This window comes from Mercenaria mercenaria, chromosome 6, assembly GCF_021730395.1.
Source record: "Mercenaria mercenaria strain notata chromosome 6, MADL_Memer_1, whole genome shotgun sequence".
Taxonomy (NCBI): Eukaryota; Metazoa; Mollusca; class Bivalvia; order Venerida; family Veneridae; genus Mercenaria; species Mercenaria mercenaria.
In genome coordinates, this window is record NC_069366.1 from 8,973,517 (window position 1) to 8,996,079 (window position 22,563).

General features: G+C 35.2%; 1 protein-coding gene across 2 annotated transcripts; it reads right to left on the minus strand.

Annotated features, from left to right (window-relative positions):
* Positions 1–3,149: 3,149 nt before the first annotated feature.
* Positions 3,150–16,891, minus strand: LOC123549713 (dual specificity protein phosphatase 3-like). Of its 2 annotated transcripts, none has more exons than XM_045338028.2 (4): positions 16,598–16,891; positions 7,375–7,567; positions 5,426–5,649; positions 3,150–5,041 (listed from the first exon to the last, which is right to left on the minus strand). In XM_045338028.2, exons 2-4 carry the CDS (start codon positions 7,545–7,547, stop codon positions 4,827–4,829), a joined length of 612 nt encoding a protein of 203 aa, XP_045193963.2. In that variant the 5' UTR covers positions 7,548–7,567; positions 16,598–16,891; the 3' UTR covers positions 3,150–4,826. The 2 variants fall into 2 exon arrangements, with proteins under 2 accessions (XP_045193963.2, XP_045193964.2); XM_045338029.2 differs by lacking the exons at positions 3,150–5,041; positions 5,426–5,649; positions 7,375–7,567 and adding exons at positions 13,293–14,031; positions 14,523–14,746; positions 15,373–15,567 and having other exon boundaries at positions 16,598–16,753.
* Between the last annotated feature and the right edge of the window lie 5,672 nt (positions 16,892–22,563).

The window sequence follows — 22,563 nt, forward strand, 5'->3', positions numbered from 1 at the left end:
TTAAATGTTATTTACAATATTCTGCAAGCATTAATTAAAACAAAACGTTTAGATGAGTGAATGTCGCATTTTTCCAAAATGTCAAATTTGAATCTGTGCACATCTCCAGACAGAACTTAAAAAAAATAAAAACTTGATTTTTTTCCCTAAAACATAATAAAATCTGTAACATATTTCTAAATAAGTTTCTTATTATTTTATTATCATGTTTGATAAACAAATGATTTTCCTTTTTATGATAAATGTCAAAAATAGATATAACTTTTAAAGTTATCACATATTATTTTATGTTTTTCGGTGGTTTATCGAAATATAACGGTGAATTATATCCTGATAAACTCACTGGCCACTCAGTGAAAATTATCAAATCTGATACCCGGATTAACGTCAAAAAGTTTACCGAGCGTACTGAAAGCCGGAAACAATATGACGATGACGTCGTTAAAATGACGTCATCTTTGCGATGCTTCCTGATAAAATTTCCCGCAAATTTCGACATTTTATTGAAATAAACACAACAAAAGTAGAGTTTAAGACATAAAATAAACAGAAAAATTGTTGGTATCGATGTAATATCACGGTAATTTCACTCGTGAACACCAAAAGTTGTTATTTTCACTCGTGGCTGCGCCACTCGTGAAAATATCACTTTTGGTGCCCACTCGGTGAAATTATAACGTGATATTACACCGAAACCAACAATTATCCTCTATTTCTAACACAATCCAATCCATTTTCCTGTTAAACAAAGAAGGCTGAAAACAGTGAATTATTATACAACAATTCACTGTTCTGACGTCACAATTATTACGTCATAGCGTCAAACGGCTTAGCGGCGCGCTGGAAAAGAAACCGATTGAAAACGGGCAAATATTTAATGAATGCCGTCAAGGACATTTATTACATAAAATACACTCCACCTTCTTACTAACTGATACACTTATAAGGTAGACTGACTTTCCAGTAAACAGTGATCCTTGTTTACTGGAACCATACTGTGTTAGTCATTAACCCCCAACTGTGCCAATGCAGACAGAAATCCCTTGGCCCACTGCCAAGATCTAGGCCTTTAAACACACCTACCCAATTTATTGAATGGCATAAGGCCCTAGAGGCCAAATGTCCGATGACACCTACTTTTCCTAAATGGCCAAAGACATACATTCGGCTAGACAATTGTAAAATATTCCATTTATCGTGCAAAAAATTATATAGCTCGAGTTTGACAGTTGTAAATTAGGCCTACATGACTGTAAACATGCATTACCTTTATATCCGATCAACTTATATAACACTCTATCTTACAGGTTTCCCTACAATTTCTTTAAACAACCGAAATCTGTTATTCAGTAACGAAATCGGGCCTAAAATACCACCGTGTTTTATGTACGCCTTGGTCCCGGGCAGTTCCTACAAAAAAAGTACATTTCTAAAAACAAAACATATTTTTCCCTCGAAAATATGATTATATCTAAAAAAATCCAAACTAATGAAATGTCTAAGTTATGCTACACCCTTCGTTGTCCTGATATCCCGTTTCAATTATCTATATATTTTTATTCTATATGAAATTTCCTTCTTCTTACCTTCCATATGATGATAATTGTTCGGATTTTGAAACACTGCGGATTTGGGTAGCACTATATCTGAACATCTGTATTATATCACTCGTGAAATTGTATGTAATAGACGCGACAAAAATATTATGAATTTATCAAACTTAAAAGTTTTGTTTATGTTGATTTTTCTATACCTCGGTATGCGCTGCCAGGGCTGACTGCAATTAATTTTAGGAAGTGTCTAGAGGTACCTTAAATTTAGTTTAATACTTTACAGCTTCCTGTGGTGGAGGAAGACACCTAGTGCCGCTCCACGCATCATTTTAGGCATGGGCAGTAGAACCTTCTGCAAACTGACTGGACTGCTTCCATACACAAGGAATTCTACACTCAAGGCGAGGTTTTGAACCCACATCGGTGAGAGGCAGGTGATTCGAGTCAGCGATCATAATCACTCGGTCACGGAGCTAGGCTCCATTTCACGCGGTATCATTTATAGTAAACGGTCGTGTAATTGAGTGAAACGCACCCTTTTTTACAGATTAGACATATTTCAATGCCAATACATGCCTGTATAAAAATAAATGATAACATTGTTTGCATATATTAGGCAAAAGGGTTGAAAAACATTAGAAATAAGCCCTCCGTACTTTACATCGCAAATTCGAAGATGGTGTTTAAAAGCATCATTTGTTTCTGCTTTAAATGATCAGTCCGTTAAAATTTCCATATAATTGCGCATTGGCCCATTTGCTGACCAGATTATTATTTATTATTCTAATATGTCGAATATATTGCATGTAATGTTATATTCAATCGGTCATTTTCAAAGAAATTCATAAGATTAAATACACCAACACAAAACTTTTGATTGTAATTCTATGTGCGAATTTTTCATAAATGTTATTACATTTATTTACCATATTCATTTTATTATCAAAAGTATTACATTTGGTTATTTAACGAAACGTTTTAACATTTACGTTACCACATATGCAAACAATTAAAAATTCATATACTTTAAGATAGTTGACTCATTTTGACACTCGGCAATTACTGTGTGATAACGTATTCTTATTCAGGAATTCGGCATACAGTAAATGTAGCTCAACACGCACATCCCGCAGAAACCGGATAATACCGAAATTGCATACAGAAAATATGATATTTGCCTATTTTCATAAGGGTACCTTAAATAGGGTACCTTAAGGAGGTAGGTTACCTTGTTACAAGGGTAAATTCAAGTTAGTTTAACCGCAACATGTTTTTGTATTTCGTGTAATATGATGTTTTAACTGCTACAATCTCAATTTCGTTTGTCTCTGTCCCTTCAAGTTCAATTTTTATCTAGGTTTGAAGAACATGACCCTCTAAAGATATTTCATATTAAAAAAAGAAGGAAAATACGGATATTTAACACTTTTCAGCGTATTTTAGTTTCATTGATATTCGTAGAAGTCTGCATAAATATTAATTTTCCTAGTATGCACGTTAGCTTTCTAATATAAGCTTTAAATGCATATGTCGCGGGGCTCGTGTTTCCATGGTAACGCATTTTCTCTCATTTTTAAACAACTATGTATAAAAATAGGGGTTTTCGACCGCCTAAGTGGCATTCTGTTAATGACTAACATGGAATATTTGGGAAATATTAGAAGCAACATACCATGCACTTTACATGGTACCCTAGTTTTCTTAAAGTTTACAGTAACCATGGCAACATAGATGTTTAAAATAGCTTATATCTTACTTTTTGTCGTAATTTCTTATAAAAAAAATATTGAATAAGATTATCTTTCTAGTTACTGTAGCTTTAAAACATATTATTTCTAACGTAAGTTATATTTTCTTGTTATTTGCATTTATTCAAACAAATTTTACAGCTTAGAATACATACGGCAGTACCCCTCGCCTGGCATTTTTCATGGAAAAATCGTTCAGCATGCTGATATTATTCTTATGGATATTGTTGAAATGAAAATAAAAAGCCGAAGTTGTGTTTCTTAAATAGACCAGTGTCAACGCTTTTGAATTTTACATTTAGATACATAGGTCACGGGCTTCGTTTCCATGGTAACATCAATTAAATTTAAGGAATCACATTTTTCTACTGAAAATTGAACAGTTTTAGATCTTATTTTTAATATATAAGTAACAAATTATCAATGGAACCTGAAAAATAGGTAATACAAATCAAACTGCTAGATTTTTTATTTGAAAATGGCCGTTACAAGTAACCTTTCATCCAACTATATTCCAAATAACATTGGTTACCATCATCCATTTTCTTACAATCCGCATAACGTTTCAATATAACTACATAAAAGAAGCAAAATATTGATGATTATTCAGAGCAAAAGATTCATAACAAATATTTCAGCAAATATTTGTTATTTGAAGATAGTTAAAATAAAGAAAATGCACAGAAATACGTACTTTCAAGATAAAAGCTATTAATTTTGCGCGGTAACTGACACGTAACGTCATGACGTCAATGACGTCATTTTAAGGCAACATTGTTTTGAAGCGTTTCTGCGGCGATTGATTCATTATTTCTGCATTATTAAACCATAAAGTAACAGATCGGAGGCAGGTTCATGATTTGTTTTCAGGAGAATGAATATACAAACACATTTAATTTGTCGTAAACGTCGTCGTAAATCGTCACGTTAACTTCCGGTTGGACATGCGCACATACAAATATGAAGGTAACCTACCTCCTTAAATACAAAGATTGCACAGAAAGTTCTACAACTTTATGATAAATTTATGCAAAATGTTTGTTTCAATCCACCCCACCCACTTACGCACGTTACCCACTTGCCTCCAGAAAATACAGTTTTAGATTGTTGCATTTTTGCGATGGTTTCACAAAAACAATTGCATATCATTATCTAAACGAGCACCACTGTAACTGTCATGGCAGCTGATCAGAATTCTGCAAGGTGGCGACAATGCTTCGTATCATTAAAATCATACAAATATTGATGCAGGTTGTTCATCCTTCAGTTATACAAGTGATATAAATCAGAAACAATTTTCATCCTTCAGTTATGCAAATGTTATATAAGTAAGAAACATAAAGTTCGTTTTTCAGTTACACAAGTGAAAGTAAGTCAGAAACATAAAGTTCATTTTTCAGTTACACAAGTGAAAATAAGTCAGAAACATAATGTTCATTTTTCAGTTACACAAGTGAAAGTAAGTCAGGAACATAATGTTCATTATCCAACTACCTATAATGAAGTCATGCTATTATTAAAATCTTCAACAAGTCCTTTCTCCTTGTGTTTGCGATGAATACAAGCTATTACTAAGCTCTACTAGCTCTTTCAAAAAACCGTCATTTGGTAATATTTTTCGTTTGTTCCGCACGGTTTTCACGGCATCCATGACAGCCATGTTCCTCTTCATCAACAGAAACGCTAGAACAATAGTGGATGACCGGCTCACACCGGACATACAGTGAACATACACTTTACCTGAAATGAAAAAATGAAAGAAATAAATGGGAATATACTAGTATTTCGTTTCACTATCGAAACGTATGAGCATATTAGTTGTCATTGTATAAATTCTTCTTTATTGAATGACTGTTACATATACAAGGAAGAAGGAATACAGCAGTATGGAAATTGAAATGGTTCTGCAAACAATGGAAAATGTTGTTTTTTTTTCAGCGAATCCAAAAGCTTTATCATATACATTTGTATTTGCAACGTAAAACATTTTACCGCATGTATTCTGTTGGATGTGTCCTGTAGTTCCCTATGTCAGCAACCGCCGTTGGTAGAAGAATTTGTAATTTCAAACTAAATAATACGAAAAGTAAATAAAGACAATTCTATAAATATTTATGTACAAACCACCAGATTCCAATGCTTGTTCAATGAAATTTGCAGCGTCCAGAAAGTAAGGACTCATCCTAAATTTCCAAACATCAACAGCTGCAATACCATGGAACTTTATTCCGGAATCTTCAAAGAAGTTTTGGTCTGTATTGATCATGTTGAAAGTAGAACCACAAGCACAATTAACCACGTGCGTAATTCCAATCGGCTTCAGCTTCTCCGGTTTCTTAGCTATTGTGCTGGCAAAAGATTTAAATACCGAGATTCATTGAAACAGACAAGCATTACAATAAGGAGAGAAATAAACGAATTAAATAGTGTGTCCATCCAGGAAATCAGTTTCAAGATGAATCGCTTATGTAAAGACTCTTTGAAAGAATGAAAGCAGACTGCAAAAGCGATTATTTCTATGGTGGCATATATCTACCAACCTCATATTCACATATACTTATTTCTAACATTCCGATTATTTCTATGGTGGCATATATCTACCAACCTCATATTCACATATATTTATTTCTAACATTCCGATTATTTCTATGGTGGCATATATCTACCAACCTCATATTCACATATATTTATTTCTAACATTCCGATTATTTCTATGGTGGCATATATCTACCAACCTCATATTCACATATATTTATTTCTAACATTCCGATTATTTCTATGGTGGCATATATCTACCAACCTCATATTCACATATATTTATTTCTAACATTCCTATTCTTTCTATGGTGGCATATTTCTACCAACCTCATATTTACACATATTTGTTTCTAACATTCCGATTATTTCTATGGTGGCATATATCTACCAACCTCATAATTACATATATTTGTTTCTAACATTCCTTTAAAATGTCACTTCTTCTGTTATTGTCTGGCAAGTGGAAAAGGTTCGTGCTATCTACAAGGACAAAACTGCCTGTACAAACCTCATTCACTACTGCCAGCCGCATATTTACTTACGTTAAATATATATCTGATGTTTTTCAGTTATCTACATCATATGGATAACAAATATTTTAATTAGCTATTACATACATATCGCAAATAATTTACTGACTGTAGGACACACAAAAACAAACCGTAAGTCTCTACCTGTGAAAACCCGGTATGGAATAAATATCTAGATGAACAAGACACTCTGAAAGACAGCTATGTCCCCCGCCGCTGTTACGGATAGTGAAAGGGTTGATGGTATTGAGTGGAAGCATTGGCGTTGTTAAGTATATTTTATAGTCCATGTATGACGACATCAATACCTTAAGTTTTGAACTTGACCTTGAGTCTGCTTGGCTGACTCATGGGTTTTGCAAATCATCTCAGTAAGGTGAACACTTGACCAAAGTTTCAAGAAAATCCTTCAAGGGGTTTAGGAGATACAGAGCGGACACAAAATGGAAGGCTCAAACCTTTGACATTGAGTTGTGTCCTTGACCTTGGGTCGACATGGCTGACTCATGAGTTCTGCGCATCGTCTTGATGAGGTGATTATTTGACCTAAGTTTCATGAAAATCCTTCAAGGGGTTTAGGAGATAGAGAGAGGACACAAAATGGAAGACTCAAACCTTTGACCTTGAGTTTTGACCTTGACCTTGAGCCGACATGGCTGACTCATGAGTTCTGGACATCGTCTTGATGTGATCATTTGACCAAAGTTTCATGAAAATCCTTCATGGGGTTTATTTAAGTTATATGGAGCGGACACAATTGTTACGGACGGACGGATGGACGGACGGACGGAGACCATTCCTATAATCCCCGCCACGATTAATAAGTGGACATGTCAAGTGGTGCCAAGAAATATACCATCATACCTATCATGACACATTCACACAGCTTTATTATAACTATATATACAAAAACATACACAGTATAGATAACTGCACCATCTTATTATTATCATTTAATAACGGCATTGTATTTGTTCGGTAAACGAGAACTAAAATTTGTCTTACTAGTCACCAAGGAAGAGTGAGGGGTAAACTTCGTTGTAACTGTCCACAGGCGTGGTCATTAAGGTCATCCAGATATTTTGTTGAGACCCGGGAGATACATGCTCAGCCTCTAGCTTCTGTACATGTTCGTTCTTACTCATTAAATAGTCTTTCACTTCCTTACATGTAACCATTGCAACCAGCTCCACGGGTTCTGCAAAATTCAATACATGTGCAAAGATTTATGAACTGATGCAAATCTAAGATTGTACAAGAACAGGAAAGTTTTCCGTCGTGAAAGCCAATTACAAAAAATGTCAATAGCTGATGAATGCCTAAACCCTTTCCCAATAGACAGATGCTCAACCGCAATTCTAACCACATGGGTTAGAAGGAGAAGAATTCTATAAGACTGTGTCTTTCATTCTTATCCTTACCTATATCTTGTTCAAACTATGACGTATGTATTCAATTTGTACATGTATTACTAATACATGGAATAAAATATGTTTAAACTAAACTAACCACATGGGCCTGAAATCTATCCACAATACTCAAAAAGTCTACATATATAAAAGATGACTTTTGTACATATACGGTGGTCCATATTCCGTGTATGTAACTTTTGTTGTATAATTGATATGATTTCTGACTCTTGTGTTATACTAACATATCCGACTTCAAATTAGCTAAATCTGTTTGGACATGCGTTTACTACAAACTGGACAGAATAAACACAAAGTCCAACAATTAATTTCAATGTCAGGTCACAAGCATAGTTCATAAAATGAGTATAATAAACTAAAGTTTGCCGGTAATTCAAGAATTGTAAGTTTCGTGTTTAATTTACCTGGAATCCAGAGGTCTGTAAAATAACAACTCTTAGTGTTTTGTCAATAATGATGGACAATTGTATTGCATTGAAATTCAATAAAATTAAGTCTAAGCTACAAATTTTTCGAACACATCAGTCACACAACAATATTAATGAACTGGCCTATTAAAGAAATAACTTACTTTTTAATATAGCGTAGAACAGCGCCTGAGTTTAGTCAAAGCTATATAGACAAGAGCAATATCTTCTGAGGAAAGTCCATGCAATAATGGTTCACCCATTTAAAGTTACTCGTATGCATTTTCAGTACTATTTTAGTACTAGTCTTCATAAATTATTCATAATATGATGTACTAACGAACGGACGAATAAATGGTGTGCATACTTCCAAATTGCCTCCTATATTTGACCCAGTTTTCACGAAAGTTGTATTGAATTTATAAAATAACAAGCAAATTCAGTGAATTTATACCCCCGATGAATGTTTTTTTTTTTTTTTTTTTTTTTTTTTTTTTTTTGAAAAGTATTTTATTTCCAGATACACGCGAGTTATGTTCAAAAGGAACGTGCAATGGTTTGTTGGCTCCTATGTTTTATAAAATCAAGGAAAAAACTCTATTGTGATCTATAAATTTCATGAAGATTCATAAATTGATTACTTTGTTATCTGGGAATGTATGGACTGTAAAATAATTAAAGCGCAATAAATCTGGTTAATGAGGATATCCTGACGAAACTCTATATTTGTGTAAAGTTCCATGAAGATCCATCAATAGGTATACTTAGATTGGTCATAAATCCCTATTTTTTACCAAATCAAGGGAAACTCTGTTTATACTGGGTAAAGGGTGATAATACTAATTGTGAGCAAAGGTCATGTGCTAATTTATTATTTTTTGAGGTTTGTTGATTCTAATTAAAATACGTTTTGACTCATAAGCATTTCCAATTTACTTTTTACCAAATAAAGGGAAAAACTCTGTTTTACTAGGTCAAAGGGAATAATACTATTTCAAACGTCATGAGCTAATTAATAGTTATGAGAGGTTTGGTGATTCTACCTGAAATTAAAAGCATTTTCATCTTCTCCTTTTGTTCAAACAAATCAAGGGGAATAACTCTGCTTTTAATGGTTCAAGGTAGATAATACTATGTTTGAGCAAAGGTCTTGTGCTAATTAACCGTTGATGATGTGAGCTTTGGTGATTCTAGCTTAGATATTTTTGAATTATAAGCATTTTCAATTTCGGACGCATCCGGACGTTCAACAAAAAACAATATCCCTCCGCATTCGGTGGAGGATAAAATGATAAAGCTGTTACATGGCTGCTTAACTTTCTAATTAATTTATGACCCTACAAATTAACATTATACCGTAAAAAAGACAGACCACTTCTATCAAAATGAAGTCAGAGTTTTCTTGGCCCGCTGCAAGATTTAAACCTCTGGTACATCATCTAGTTACAAATCAGAAACAATGCTCTTGGCCATTTTTATCATTTTGCCTGGATCCCGAAAGAGCTCGTGCATCTCCTCACGCGCAAAGTGTCTTTAACAGTCTGATGGTCTTATTAAAAGAATTGTCAAATTATCGGCCACTGTCACTTTGGCGGTAACCTTTGGTCCACAGGTACATACAGGCCTGAATTTATAGAATGAAATGTTCTACCCCGCTTCACTTGTCACTGAATTCTTAGTAACAATCGCCATGACATTCTAAATACAGACATTCGAATTATAAAATTATCACCTAATGACCAAAGGAAATTACACGGTGCGCTCTAGACCGAAGTAGACTCAGTAACTAACGGGGACAGATTTAGAGTAGCGAACGACTGATCTGATAAGAATGACAGTTACTGATGTTTTACAGTAAAACTGTTGTAAAAGGTACACATATACTTGTGACTTTATATGTGCATTACAAGCAAGTAAACAAAAAAGTACTTGAAGAAGATGATTCATATTGATACATGTGTATAATTTTCTTCCTCAAGTTATGCAGGTATGAAAAACAAATGTTGTGGTCAGTTTCTGTTTAAAAAAATAGTTCTATTTTATGTTTTGTATTCCTCCAAGGATGGGGATTTTTGATCCAATATGAGATCAGAACATCAGAATAGCTACATATCTGGTTCATTTACGGTAATTGTTTTAAATTCTGTATATTAGTACATTTATTTATATTTGTTATCATGGACATGGATAATGTCGTATTATCCATAGACAGGTTTTCAATGCTATTCAATTATTGTGCGCATATTGCCTCAAGCAAAGATTTGTATACAAAAATAGAGTATCCTTTTGCATAACTTGAAATATATGCAGGTTGATAGAACATTATAAAACGATTTTAAAACGTTCCGACGATGTCACTGAAATAATTAAAAGTCTAATAAATCAGTTTTACAGGATCTGAAAAAAATAATCATCGTCATATTTTCCAAAAAAAAATGTATAATCATATTCGGTTTTAAATGTCAAAACTGAAAACAAATTTACACTATTACCCTGCTTAAAAGTATGAAAGATGCCATATATAAACTATTTCTTCAAACCCCTTGTTTAATAGTTCACTATCCCAAAAGGGGAAATGGTAGGTTGACAAAAATGTCGCCCCTTATTCGTTAGAGAAAGAGGCATCAATCCTGTGATGCGTGTATGTGGTCGCACGGTCACATTTTTTACAACGGTGTCCCTTTTAAGTGTGGTGAGATTTGTTCAGTCGGAAAGACTTTAAGTGTGCTGGGGTTACAATTTCTCACTGATCATTGCTAATGACCAGTGTGGAATGATCACAGCTCTGAGTACTTTTCGCAGAACATTGATCATCTAGTAGTGTTCACGGCACTGTGAGTACTACTTACTGGGCACTGTACTGTGAGTATTACTCACTAGGTAGTGTTCACGGCACGGTGAGTACTGCTCACTGAGTAGTATTCACGGTACTGTGAGTACTGCTCGCTGAGTAGTGTTCACGGCGCCGTGAGTATTGCTCACTGAGTACTGTTCACGGCGCCGTAAGTACTGCTCACTGAGTAGTGTTCAATTACCGTGAGTACTGCTTACTGAGAAGTGTTCACGGCATGGTGAGTACTGCTCACTGAGAAGTGTTCACATTACCATGAGTACTGCTCACTGAGTAGTATTCACGGTACTATGAGTACTACCCACTTAGTAGTGTTCACGGCACGGTGTGTACTGCTCATTGAGTAGTGTTCACGGCACGGTGAGTACTGCTCACTGAGAGGTGTTCACATTACCATGAGTACTGCTCACTGAGAAGTATTCACAGTACTATGAGTACTGCCCACTTAGTTGTGTTCACGGCACGGCGAGTATTGCTCACTGAGTAGTGTTCACGGTACGGTGAGTACTGCTCACTAAGAAGTGTTCAAATTACCATGAGTACTACTCACTGAGTAGTATTCACGGTACTATGAGTACTGCCCACTTAGTAGTGTTCACGGCACGGCGAGTACTGCTCATTGAGTAGTGTTCACGGCACGGTGAGTACTGCTCATTGAGTAGTGTTCACGGCACGGTGAGTACTGCTCATTGAGTAGTGTTCACGGCACGATGAGTACTGCTCACTGAGAAGTGTTCACCGAGAATGAATTTAAGGACATGTTTTTGCATAAATACTTTTGAAATCTGAAAATTGAAATCATATGCTAAATATATACTTTTATCTGTCCGATATTTGAGTTGTATGATTATTTGACCTCTAATTAGGCAATTTATGTTAAATACATACTCCTTAAATACATACTCCTAAAATCTGATATATCGTTGTAAAACATTAAACAGAAATATATTTATATGAAAACGTAGACATGATGGGGTGTTTAAACACTGTAGTCATCATTACTTTCGTGGCGACCATCTTGGACCCCATCTTGGATTTCTCAGATCGCCACCATTTATGCCAGTTTATGCTGGCAGCCTGATAATCTTCAGTCCTTTACGAACATTTTGGTGTATAACTTGCCCTGTTAAAAATTTGGTCTGGATTCAACTTTTGAATGGCCTAACTGTCGCCCTACTACAGGTAAAATTTTCTGTTTGTCCCGAACGGCTTTTATTGTATCTATGATCTGCATGTTTCTTTTCATCAGGAGAAATGCTAAAACAATAGCTGATGATCGACTGACACGGGACCTACAGTGAACGTAAACTTTGCCTGAAAATTCTCGAGACTATGCATTCAGTATATTGGGTACGGATTCCAAATAAATGGAGAGTGTCCAAATGAATACACGATATTCTTTCCATAACACAGTCGAATAAATAACAAGAGCTGTCGGAGGACAGCAAAGCTCGACTATTCAACGGTCTTGTCAATTGAATGAATATTAAAGTCGAAAAAAGGGCATAATTTTGTAAAAATCCAACGTAGAGTTATGGAACCTGTGCACTGCATGTCAGATCATCACAGTGAACAAGTGTGTGAAGTTTCAATCCATTCCCATTAGTGGGTACTGAGATACCGGCTTACATAGACTTGACCAAAAACATCTAAGTCAAAAAAAGGGGCATAATTTTGTGAAAATGCAAAGTAGAGTTATTGAACATGTGTACTGCATGTCAGATCATGACAGTGAACAAGTGTGTTAAGTTTCAATCCACTCCCATTAGTGGGTACTGAGACACCGGCTGACATATAAAATCTTAACCAAAATTTTCATAGTCGAAAAAAGGGGCATAATTTTGTAAAAAATAAAAATAGAGTTATGGAACCTGTGCATTGTAAGTCATTTTATCACAGTGAACAAGTGTGTGAACTTTCAATCCATTCCCACAAGTGGTTACTGAGATACCAGCTTACAAAAAACGTAACCAAATCGGGACGGCACTGTTCGCTATTCAGTCAGTATGGTTTTGGCAAAACAGCACTTTTAACAGTTAATGGTATGGCCCAAACTGAAAAATGGCCAGGTTCATTATAGAAATTTAGCAGAGTAAGGGTTGCAATGTGAGCTGAACATGCAACAGAAGTTCGCCTCTGCATTAATCAGAACGTCGAGAAGTTATAGTTCATACGTTCTGAAGAGGATAGTAGTTAAAACCCCACAATAAATATGAATCACATATTCACAAATAGTGATAACTTAAGAATTTTATTCATACATTGTATTAAATATAATGCAATGGATATGTATATTGATGTAGAGTTCGAGATACAGATTCAAACTTCGTGTAAACTTAAAATTAAACAAACGAAAAACATAATAACATAATAAGTGAAAATATACAAGTAATTTATACATGGTGTTAATTTGAATAACAAAATTTTGCACTAGTAAATTTTCTAAGTACTCTATATATCTATAGTACAGAACACCTGTACAATTTATGTCTGCATACCTTTCATATTATTATTTAACCTATTGGATATAAAATTCAAGTAAGTTTGGCGTATTGCAGCAAGTGTTTGTTCGAGATTAGATCGAATTTCAATCAAGTTACCCATAAGCTTAGAGTAGTTTGCACAAGCCCCATTTCCACCAACATTGTCTGCTTGCATGTCTGTTTGCGGTTAATACATTCTGTTTGTGATAATTATGCTATTTTAGAGTTCTGTGTTTCATCATAATTTTGAAAAATCCGTTTGTCTAAGATTGTGGATAGATAATCGGTTACTCATTCTGTTTGCGATGAATAAAGCCTATTGTTGAGTTCCACTAGTTCTTTCAAAAATCCATCATTAGGTAAAATGTTCCGTTTGTCTCGAACGGCTTTTATTGCATCAATGAGCTGCATGTTTCTTTTCATCAGAAGAAATGCTAAAACAATGGCTGATGATCTGCTGACACCGGACATACAGTGAACGTAAACTTTGCCTGAAAAATAATCAAAATATACAACAATATAAATGTTGTTGGTTTTTTTTGTTTTTGTTTGTTTTACTCCGCGCCAATTAATTAGGTTTGAAAACGAATAAAATGAAATACTGTTCCGCGTCATGTTTCTTTTTGAAACGGCAACCACCAAATTTTGATAAAAATTATTCGGTAGCGTGTAATAAAATGTCTTCACAGTAAGACCTTGACCTATTAAATTTCTACGACGGACTGGTCCATCATTCAATTATTCAAAGGGGTGTTCGACTGAATATCGAACAGGCTGATCTTGGCCTGCACTGGTCGCAAAGGCAGAATCACTTACCGCCAGCAGGGTAAAGGTTAAACAGCGCGTGGACAATAACTACACAGAGAATGCACATGTAATTCTATAGCAACTTGTCTATTTAAAGGCTTACGAGAAGATATATGTATATAATTTTACAGCATCTTGTCTATTTAACACTTTATTAGCTCAGTTAAAAACATACCCCCGGAATTTAAAGCGTTGTGTATGAAGTCAGCGGCGGCTTCGAAATGTGACGCCATCTTAAAGGTCATTATATCCGTGGCAGCAATGCCGTGGAACTTGATACCAGAGTCTTCAAAGTACTGTTGATCTGTATTTATCATGTTGAATTTTACACCACATGCACAGTTGACCACATGTGTCACTCCCTGAGCTTTGAGTTTTTCCGGATCTTTGGCGATGACGCTAAAACAGACAGAGTTGGTATAATTAATTACAGCAAAGACGCCAGGTGTGCCGGCGATTTTTTATGTATAAAATTAATAACAATTTTGTGGAAAATGGACTGTGACATAATCATTTTCATTTCATAAAAAATAAACATTAAAAATAGTATGACATGCCGTTAAAGTATTTACTTAACAGTTTATTGCCGGAGTAACATTAAATACTGACTCCGTTGAAAATAGACCCCATGGGTCCTTTTTCAACGTTGAGAATTGACCCCGTCAACATTTCGCCGACAAAAGTCCTTATTAACATCGAGAACTGACCCCGCCAACATTTCAACATTAAATTTTGATCAATGGGGTCAATTTTCAACGGGGTCAATATTTAATGTTACACCGGCTGTATGCCCAGTTTGTACTTGTAAGGTGTTCGACATTGCAAGACTTGCCGTTAAAATGTAAAATTTCAGTCAAAGGCGTGTTAACGTTTTGAGAAACTGTAAATGTTGTGTACAATTTGAATTTCATGAATGCCAGAACGTACATTGGAGAATAATGACAGAACATGCTCCTCTCCGAGTTACTCTCTCAGGTAGTACTTCCCGTAATCAAACCCGAGAGTGAATGAAAATTAGTACTTACTAGTCTCCAAGTACAATGGATGGGTAGACTTCATTATAGTTGTCACTAGGGGGCGGCATCAATGCCATCCATACATTCTGCTGGGCTCCTGCTGGCACTTTGCCCGTTGGTTTCCTATCAACGGTACTCATCAGATAGTCCTTAACGACCCTGAATGTAGGCATTTTCTCCATTGTTTGACTCTGGGTAAACTGCCTGTGTACAAACGAAGGGTTTTTAAAAGTGGTCCACATGGCTATACTGTTTTAGTATGATGCACACAAAATGAGATGGTTAAATGATGAAAACTCCTTATTAAATCTAGCTTTTCTGCCAATAAACGACAGTGAAAGGATTTTTATCTTTATGCTTGTATTCAATACACACACTAAAACAACGGATTTTAGCATAAATCTGCAATTACTGTTACCGGCATAAATCACTAGAGGCTTTAAGGCTAAACCTGCACATTGGGACTTCTGACAAATCTATCGCGCAAGCGATTTTTGGATGATTTGTAAAAAGTCCCAATGTGGTTTTTACTGATATAAATACACAATAATAAAATTACATTCCTAGATTACTTACTACAAAAATATGAGGTTTGTTTCCAAAAATATTTTAAAAAATCATTATAACTCTTCGACTTCTGACCTTTACAGTGAATAGATAGAACTGCCAAAAAGATCAGTCTACGTTTGATTACAATTTGCTTTACGATGACAAATGCAGAGTCGTGTCGATTCAATATTAATCTTTCCATGAAAAACACGTACGAAGAAGAATCTTTCCGTGAGAAAACCGAGTTTTATCTATTATTTAATGTTCTTTTTTATTTTCGAGTTCAAAGATTTTTTTTTTCGAACGATGTCATTTTGTTTACTTTTCTCGTGAACGACGTCAAATCACGCACACTGCCCGTCATGAGGAAGGTGCCGCCTTTACTATCATTGCACCAGTGTTGTTTCAATACGAAAATAAACATAGCTAGTGAATGTATAAAAATAAAATCAGATTTTGCGTTTCATATATACCTTAACGAGTTAAATAGGTTTCATTCCTGTAGTTCTCCTCGAAAGGAACGAGTAGCTTTAAACAACGTTGTTGTTCAAAATCACGCGTACATATTTCACGTGTGTAACTGCAACAAAATGTTCCGTGACAGGAGTAATAATGAACTTATAACCAAATAAAATTACTTTATACGATAAATTCAATAAAAAATAGACGAATAAAAATATCTTACCAGTTAAATATGAAACAAAACAACCGTCATTCTTCAAAATTCACACACGACGATATATATATACTCGTGTAAACAAAACTATTTATTTATAGAAATTACGGTAACTTGCCACAGGGACCGGTCGTTTTACCATAAAAGGCATTGCCTATGTCCGTGGTCTTTCACAAGTAATCGAAATGTGTAATAATTATTAATAAATTCCAGCCGCCTCAGTGACCGTCAGATCATTCCACTAAAATATTAGTCCTTGTAAATTTTCGGACGGTATAATTCACCACAGCAAGACGAAGTGCCGCGTCCAAATCTTTTAGGTAGCAGGGTACACTTAGATTCGAAAATTTTTGGCACGGACAGTCTTACATGTCGCGACTCGCATTGCACTTCCCTTATGAGCGGAATCATGGTGGTCATTTTATAAGTTGCGTGCATGTTTTGTGCTTTTAATTAATGGCAAGATCAGGATTCTCATACAAGAATAAAGAAAGTTATCAAAATGAAAGTTTTACACCATCCATGAAAAATAGCATGCCAAAATCATCAATTTTGCACTTTTTGAACAGCCTGCAATGATCCCGCTGCAAGAACAATGCCCAATTTTATTGCATTTCTCAATTTAATAGTCCTTACAGAACTTCAGGATATAGACCGAATGGGGGCCAATCCAGCTCGTTTTTTCATAAAATAGCGAAAATGTTCCAGAGTATCAATCATCAAGCACAGAACCATTCGGTGATTTGAATTTTCCGCGAAAAGGTGCCTCATTGATTTCATACAAAGCTACCAGCAGTTAGTCTTACAGCTGACATAAGAATTTTACATGTGTCGGCTGTATAAGTTTTCTAAAGAATTAACAATCATTATCTCTCACCTTAATTTACAGACATCCAGAATCACGAAGTTCTAATTATAACAAACATTGGGGCCAAAATTCGAAGTGTACCGTGCTACCTTTAAACGTCAAAGTCACACTGGGAGGTATCATGGGTCTGCTTTCCTTTATGCATAAAATATTCAAATAGCCTGCATAGACAAACATTAACCATAATGTGTGCGTTCCAGGCTCGTATCCCTATCTAAAAGATCAATGTCGCAGATCTAGTTTGTTTTAGATCTAGATATTTTTTCTTGTCCAGTCTATAACTTTTTACATGACTGATTGAATGATGGATAAATATATATATATAGATTCTGTAATATAATAATAATAGTAATAATAACAATAATAATAACAACAATAATAATAACAATAATAACAAGAGCACCGCCTTGCGGGTGCTGACGCTCATCTGATTTTTTTTGTGTAATAGAAATATTGTCCTACCCATGATTTTCTAAGTCTAAAAAGGGCCATCATTCTTGCAAAAAGCAGGATAGAGTTATGTTTCTTGATGTACAGTGTCCACTTATGATGGTGAAAAACTGTTGCAAGTTTTAAAGCAATAGCTTTGATAGTTTATGAGAAAAGTTGACTTAAACATAATACTCAACCAAGAAAATGATTTTCTAAGTCCAAAAGGGGCAATAATTATTGCAAAAAGCAGGATGGAGTTATGTTTCTTGCTGTACAGGGTCAGCTTATGATGGTGAACAAGTGTTGCAAGTTTCAAAGCAATAGCTTTAATAGTTTAAGAGAAAAAGTTGACCTAAACATAAAACTTAACCGAGAAATCTGATATTTTCTAAGTCCAAAAGTGGCCATAAATCTTGCAAAAAGCAGGATGGAGTTATGTCTCTTGCTGTACAGGGTCAACTTATGATGGTGAACAAGTGTTGCAAGTTTTAAAGCAATAGCTTTGACAGTTTAGGAGAAAAGCTGACCTAAACATAAAACTTAACCAAGAAAACTGATTTTCTAAGTCCAAAAGGGGCAATAATTCTTGCAAAAAGCAAGATGGAGTTATGTTTCTTGATGTACAGGGTCTGCTTATGATGGTGAACAAGTAGTCCAAGTTTCAAAGCAATAGCTTTGATAGTTTAGGAGAAAAGTTGACCTAAACATAAAACTTAACCAAGAAATCTGATATTTTCTAAGTACAAAAGGGGCCATAAATTTTGCAAAAATCAAGATGGAGTTATGTTTCTTCCTATACAGGGTCAGCTTATGATGGTGAACAAGTATTCCAAGTTTCAAAGCAATAGCTTTGATAGTTTAGGAGAAAAGCTGACCTAAACATAAAACTTAACCAGGCAACGCCGACGCAGACGCCGACGCCGACGCCGACGCCGACGCCGACAACCGCTCAAGTGATGACAATAACTCATCATTTTTTTTCAAAAAATCAGATGAGCTAATAATAATTATGATTATTTTTTATTATTATATTCATTACTATAACATTAAAGTAATAGTTATTATCATCTATATAATATCAAAATAATTACCATTATTATTATCATTCCACATTCACTGAAGAAAAAATAATTTCTTTCAACTCCACTGCACACATCTTCATGGTCTAGTTGGGGTCCCTGCTGTGCTAACTGCCCTCTAATCAGTTACTGTTACACAATCGCTGATAAGCAGCAGATAAGATGGGAGTTGTATATTGGATTTGGGGGCGGGGGGAAGGGGGGTGGGGTACACTTATATAGTAGTGAATCTAGGCCTTCGAGCATGCAAGACCTAGTTGTATCACCTAGCTAAAATCTAACATTTTTGGTTTAAACAATATTTATTTTTCAAATGAATTACATGCAATTCATACAATATACACACTACAAAGTTATAGCTATACAATATAACATAACAAATTTCAAAAGGTGTTAATGATTGCTCACATAATTGAGGAGAAAGCTTGGAGCTTATACTAATGCCTCGCTTCTGAAGGTCGTATAATGCTGCACTTACGGTGTTCAAACATTTCAGTTATATGGGTTTAAACCTACGTGTAACATTTTTCTAGCGCAATCTATTAACTTTTGTATTTTTGTTTTTCAAATAATTTGGAGCAGACATTAATCTTTTAAAATAAGCCTTACATTTAGACCCCTCGCTCAAAGGTCAAGATCACACATGTCTACAGGTTAAAGATATTATGTCATTGTCTTCTTCTTCTCTTCTTCTAATTACTACACTCCTTCGTAATTTTAAAGATTATGCGTAGGCGCTGAATAAAAATTTATGGTGTTTTTACAACAAATGTGTACGTGCCAAAACAATGTGGGAGATGTTTAAAGATTGAGGGCAGAGATTAGAACAGGCACAGTGACATAAGCTTTGAATGAGTTTTGTCTATAAATTTTTACACGCTCATAAAATAAGTTAATGGCTCATTGTCACAGGGGCAAATAATCAAAATGACTTATTCAAGTTATTGACAATGTTTTTCCCAGAAAACATTGTCATTGTAATATATTTAGAATCTAAGTGTATATGGCTCATGGACCCATACTGTATCCTAGATCACATCAAAGAACTATAAAATATTTTTATAGCTCTTTGCTTAGATTCATCAAAAGAAATGTGGGTTTGAAAGAAAAAACCAACTCTAAACCTTTCTGGAGTTACACCAAGTCGAAGAAACAAAACAATGTAGGAGCAGCACCACTAAAAAGACCAGGGAACTTATTTACAGACTCAAAATCAAAAGCAAACATATTGATAGATCATTTAAAATCATATTTCACTATGGAATCAGAAAAGGATACACTCACCCAAAGAAAATGATAGGAAATACCCTGACATCTCTCAGTTGAAAATAGGACCAACAGGGGTTATTAAGTAAAATTGACCCAACGCAAGCCATTTAGGGTCAGATGGTATACCAAACATTGTACTAAAATATTGTGCAGAAGAACTAGCACCAGTTCTTAGTGGAATTTTTCAATTATCAGTGGATACAGGAACATTACCTCAGGATTGGCGAAACGCAAATATATCGGCAGACTTTAAAAAAGGTGATCGTCATCAAGCAGAAAACTACTGCCCGGTAAGCTTAACATCAGTGTCGTGTAAATTACTCGAGCACATACTTTGTAAATTCATCCTGAGTCATCTGGAAAGGAATAACATCTTGACAAATCTAAATCATGGTTTTCGTTCTGGGTATTCCACAAAAACAAAACTTTTAGCCACTATGCAGGACCTAATGAAAAGCTTCGATCGTAACATACAAATGGACACAGCCATATTAGACTTCTCAAAGGCGTTCGACGCAGTCCCACATAACAAACTTTTACACAAAATTGAATCATATGGTATTACTGGAAACATTCATAAATGGTTAGGATCATTCTTGAAGGAAAGAAAAATGAAGGTACTTGGAGAAGGGGAACATTGCAAAGAAGTAGATGTGCTGGGACCTTTAATGTTCTTATGTCACATAAATGATCTACCAGATGTAGTAAAATCACAAGTACGATTGCTTACTGTATAGACTAATAAGAAACCAAAGTGTTCATCAAATCCTACAGAACGACCTATCCAACCTAGACGTTTGGGCAGAAGATTTGGGAATGCGTTTTAATGCTAAAAAGTGCTATATACTAAGTGTAAAGTCACGCTCTTCATTGTTTTATCAACTTGACAATACAATTCTGAAAGAGGTTGAAACAAACCCGTATCTCAAATGACTTACAGTGGTGCACCCATATAAGAAACATCTCTAAGAAAGCAAATTCAACTCTTGGGTTCTTAAAAAGAAACTTGAAGCATGCTCTTACGGATAGTAAAAGATTAGCATATGTTGCATTAGGTCAACGCTCGAATATGCGGCTATTGTGTGGGACCCGTATAAACAAAGTGATATTACTAATCTTGAAAAAAATTCAACGACAAACAGTTAGGTTTATTAAAAATGATTATAAATCTCAACACGATGGTTGTGTAACTGAAATGCTTAATGAACTTGGTTTACCACCTCTTGAAGATAGAAGGAAAGAAAAACGACTTATATGGTATTCAAGATCGCTAGGGTTATGGTACCAGCAACTAATGCTGACGAGTTCTTTAAAAAAATCCAGCTAAAAGGCAAATCAAAGTGAAAACATTTGACGATTTTAAAACCAGCAATATTGAGACCAAATTCCAAACAAATAACTCTCAGTGCTATAAAGTTGAACTTGCCAAACCTGGAGTATACAGAAATAGTTTCTTTTTAAAAACAATATCCGACTGGAACGCCCTTTATGACAATCAAATACGTGCAGAGACACTAAACGGCTTTAAATGTGCCGTACAGAAAAGGGACTAAATTCCCTACTCGCAAACCCGTAGTTAATGTGCCAGAATTCGGGACTTCTCCTACGCACACATGTATACAGATACAGATACAGATGTCAAAACAAACAACAGAAAAGTAAAAGAAACAGCTTACAACACCTATGTCCGCCCGCAGCTTGAATTATAATACTGTTCCACTATATGGCACCCTTGGCAAAAAAAAAAAAAATCCCTCACATACAAAATTGAACGAGTACACTGAACGATCTGCAGCTCGATACGTATGTTACAACTGTGGTCAAACGCAGTGTCACCCAAATGCTTAATGATCTCAACTGGCAATCCCTTGAACAAAGCCGCATTAAAAATTCCCTTATCAGGCCCTATATTTTCTTAAAATAAGGTAGGCCTACAGTCTTATTGCAGTTGACCATAACCACCTCACACCTACAAGGAACCTGAACTACTTGATCCCACAATCTCATACCATTCAAACTGCTTTTTTCCCAAGAACAATTCGTTCCTGAAATTGTCTTCCCCTACATATACAGTCCAGCCCAAGTTTGATTCTATTCACTGACAGGCTGGCATCTGTAACTTCTTATCTATATGTTTTATCTTAGTAATTGTAGTTCTTTTTAACTTTGCACCTAATGAGCTTGCTCATCCTTTAACTTCCGTCCCAGACAAGCGCCTCCCATGGCAGTTATAATCAGAATTGATTGTTGGGCAGTACACAGTAGATGTAGATGTTACTTCCAGCCTCATTATGCACGTGCCCAATATTTTCTCGCGTACATGATCC

Bases quoted from the DNA above. Each gene is read 5' to 3' on its own strand.
- LOC123549713 (XM_045338028.2), bottom strand. From the start codon at position 7,547: ATGGTTACATGTAAGGAAGTGAAAGACTATTTAATGAGTAAGAACGAA. The intron at 5,650-7,374 runs GTAAGACAAATT...ATCTTTTGCCAG, and splicing joins TCACTCTTCCTTGGTGACTA to CACAATAGCTAAGAAACCGG. The intron at 5,042-5,425 runs GTTTGTACATAA...TTTTCATTTCAG, and splicing joins ACAAGCATTGGAATCTGGTG to GTAAAGTGTATGTTCACTGT.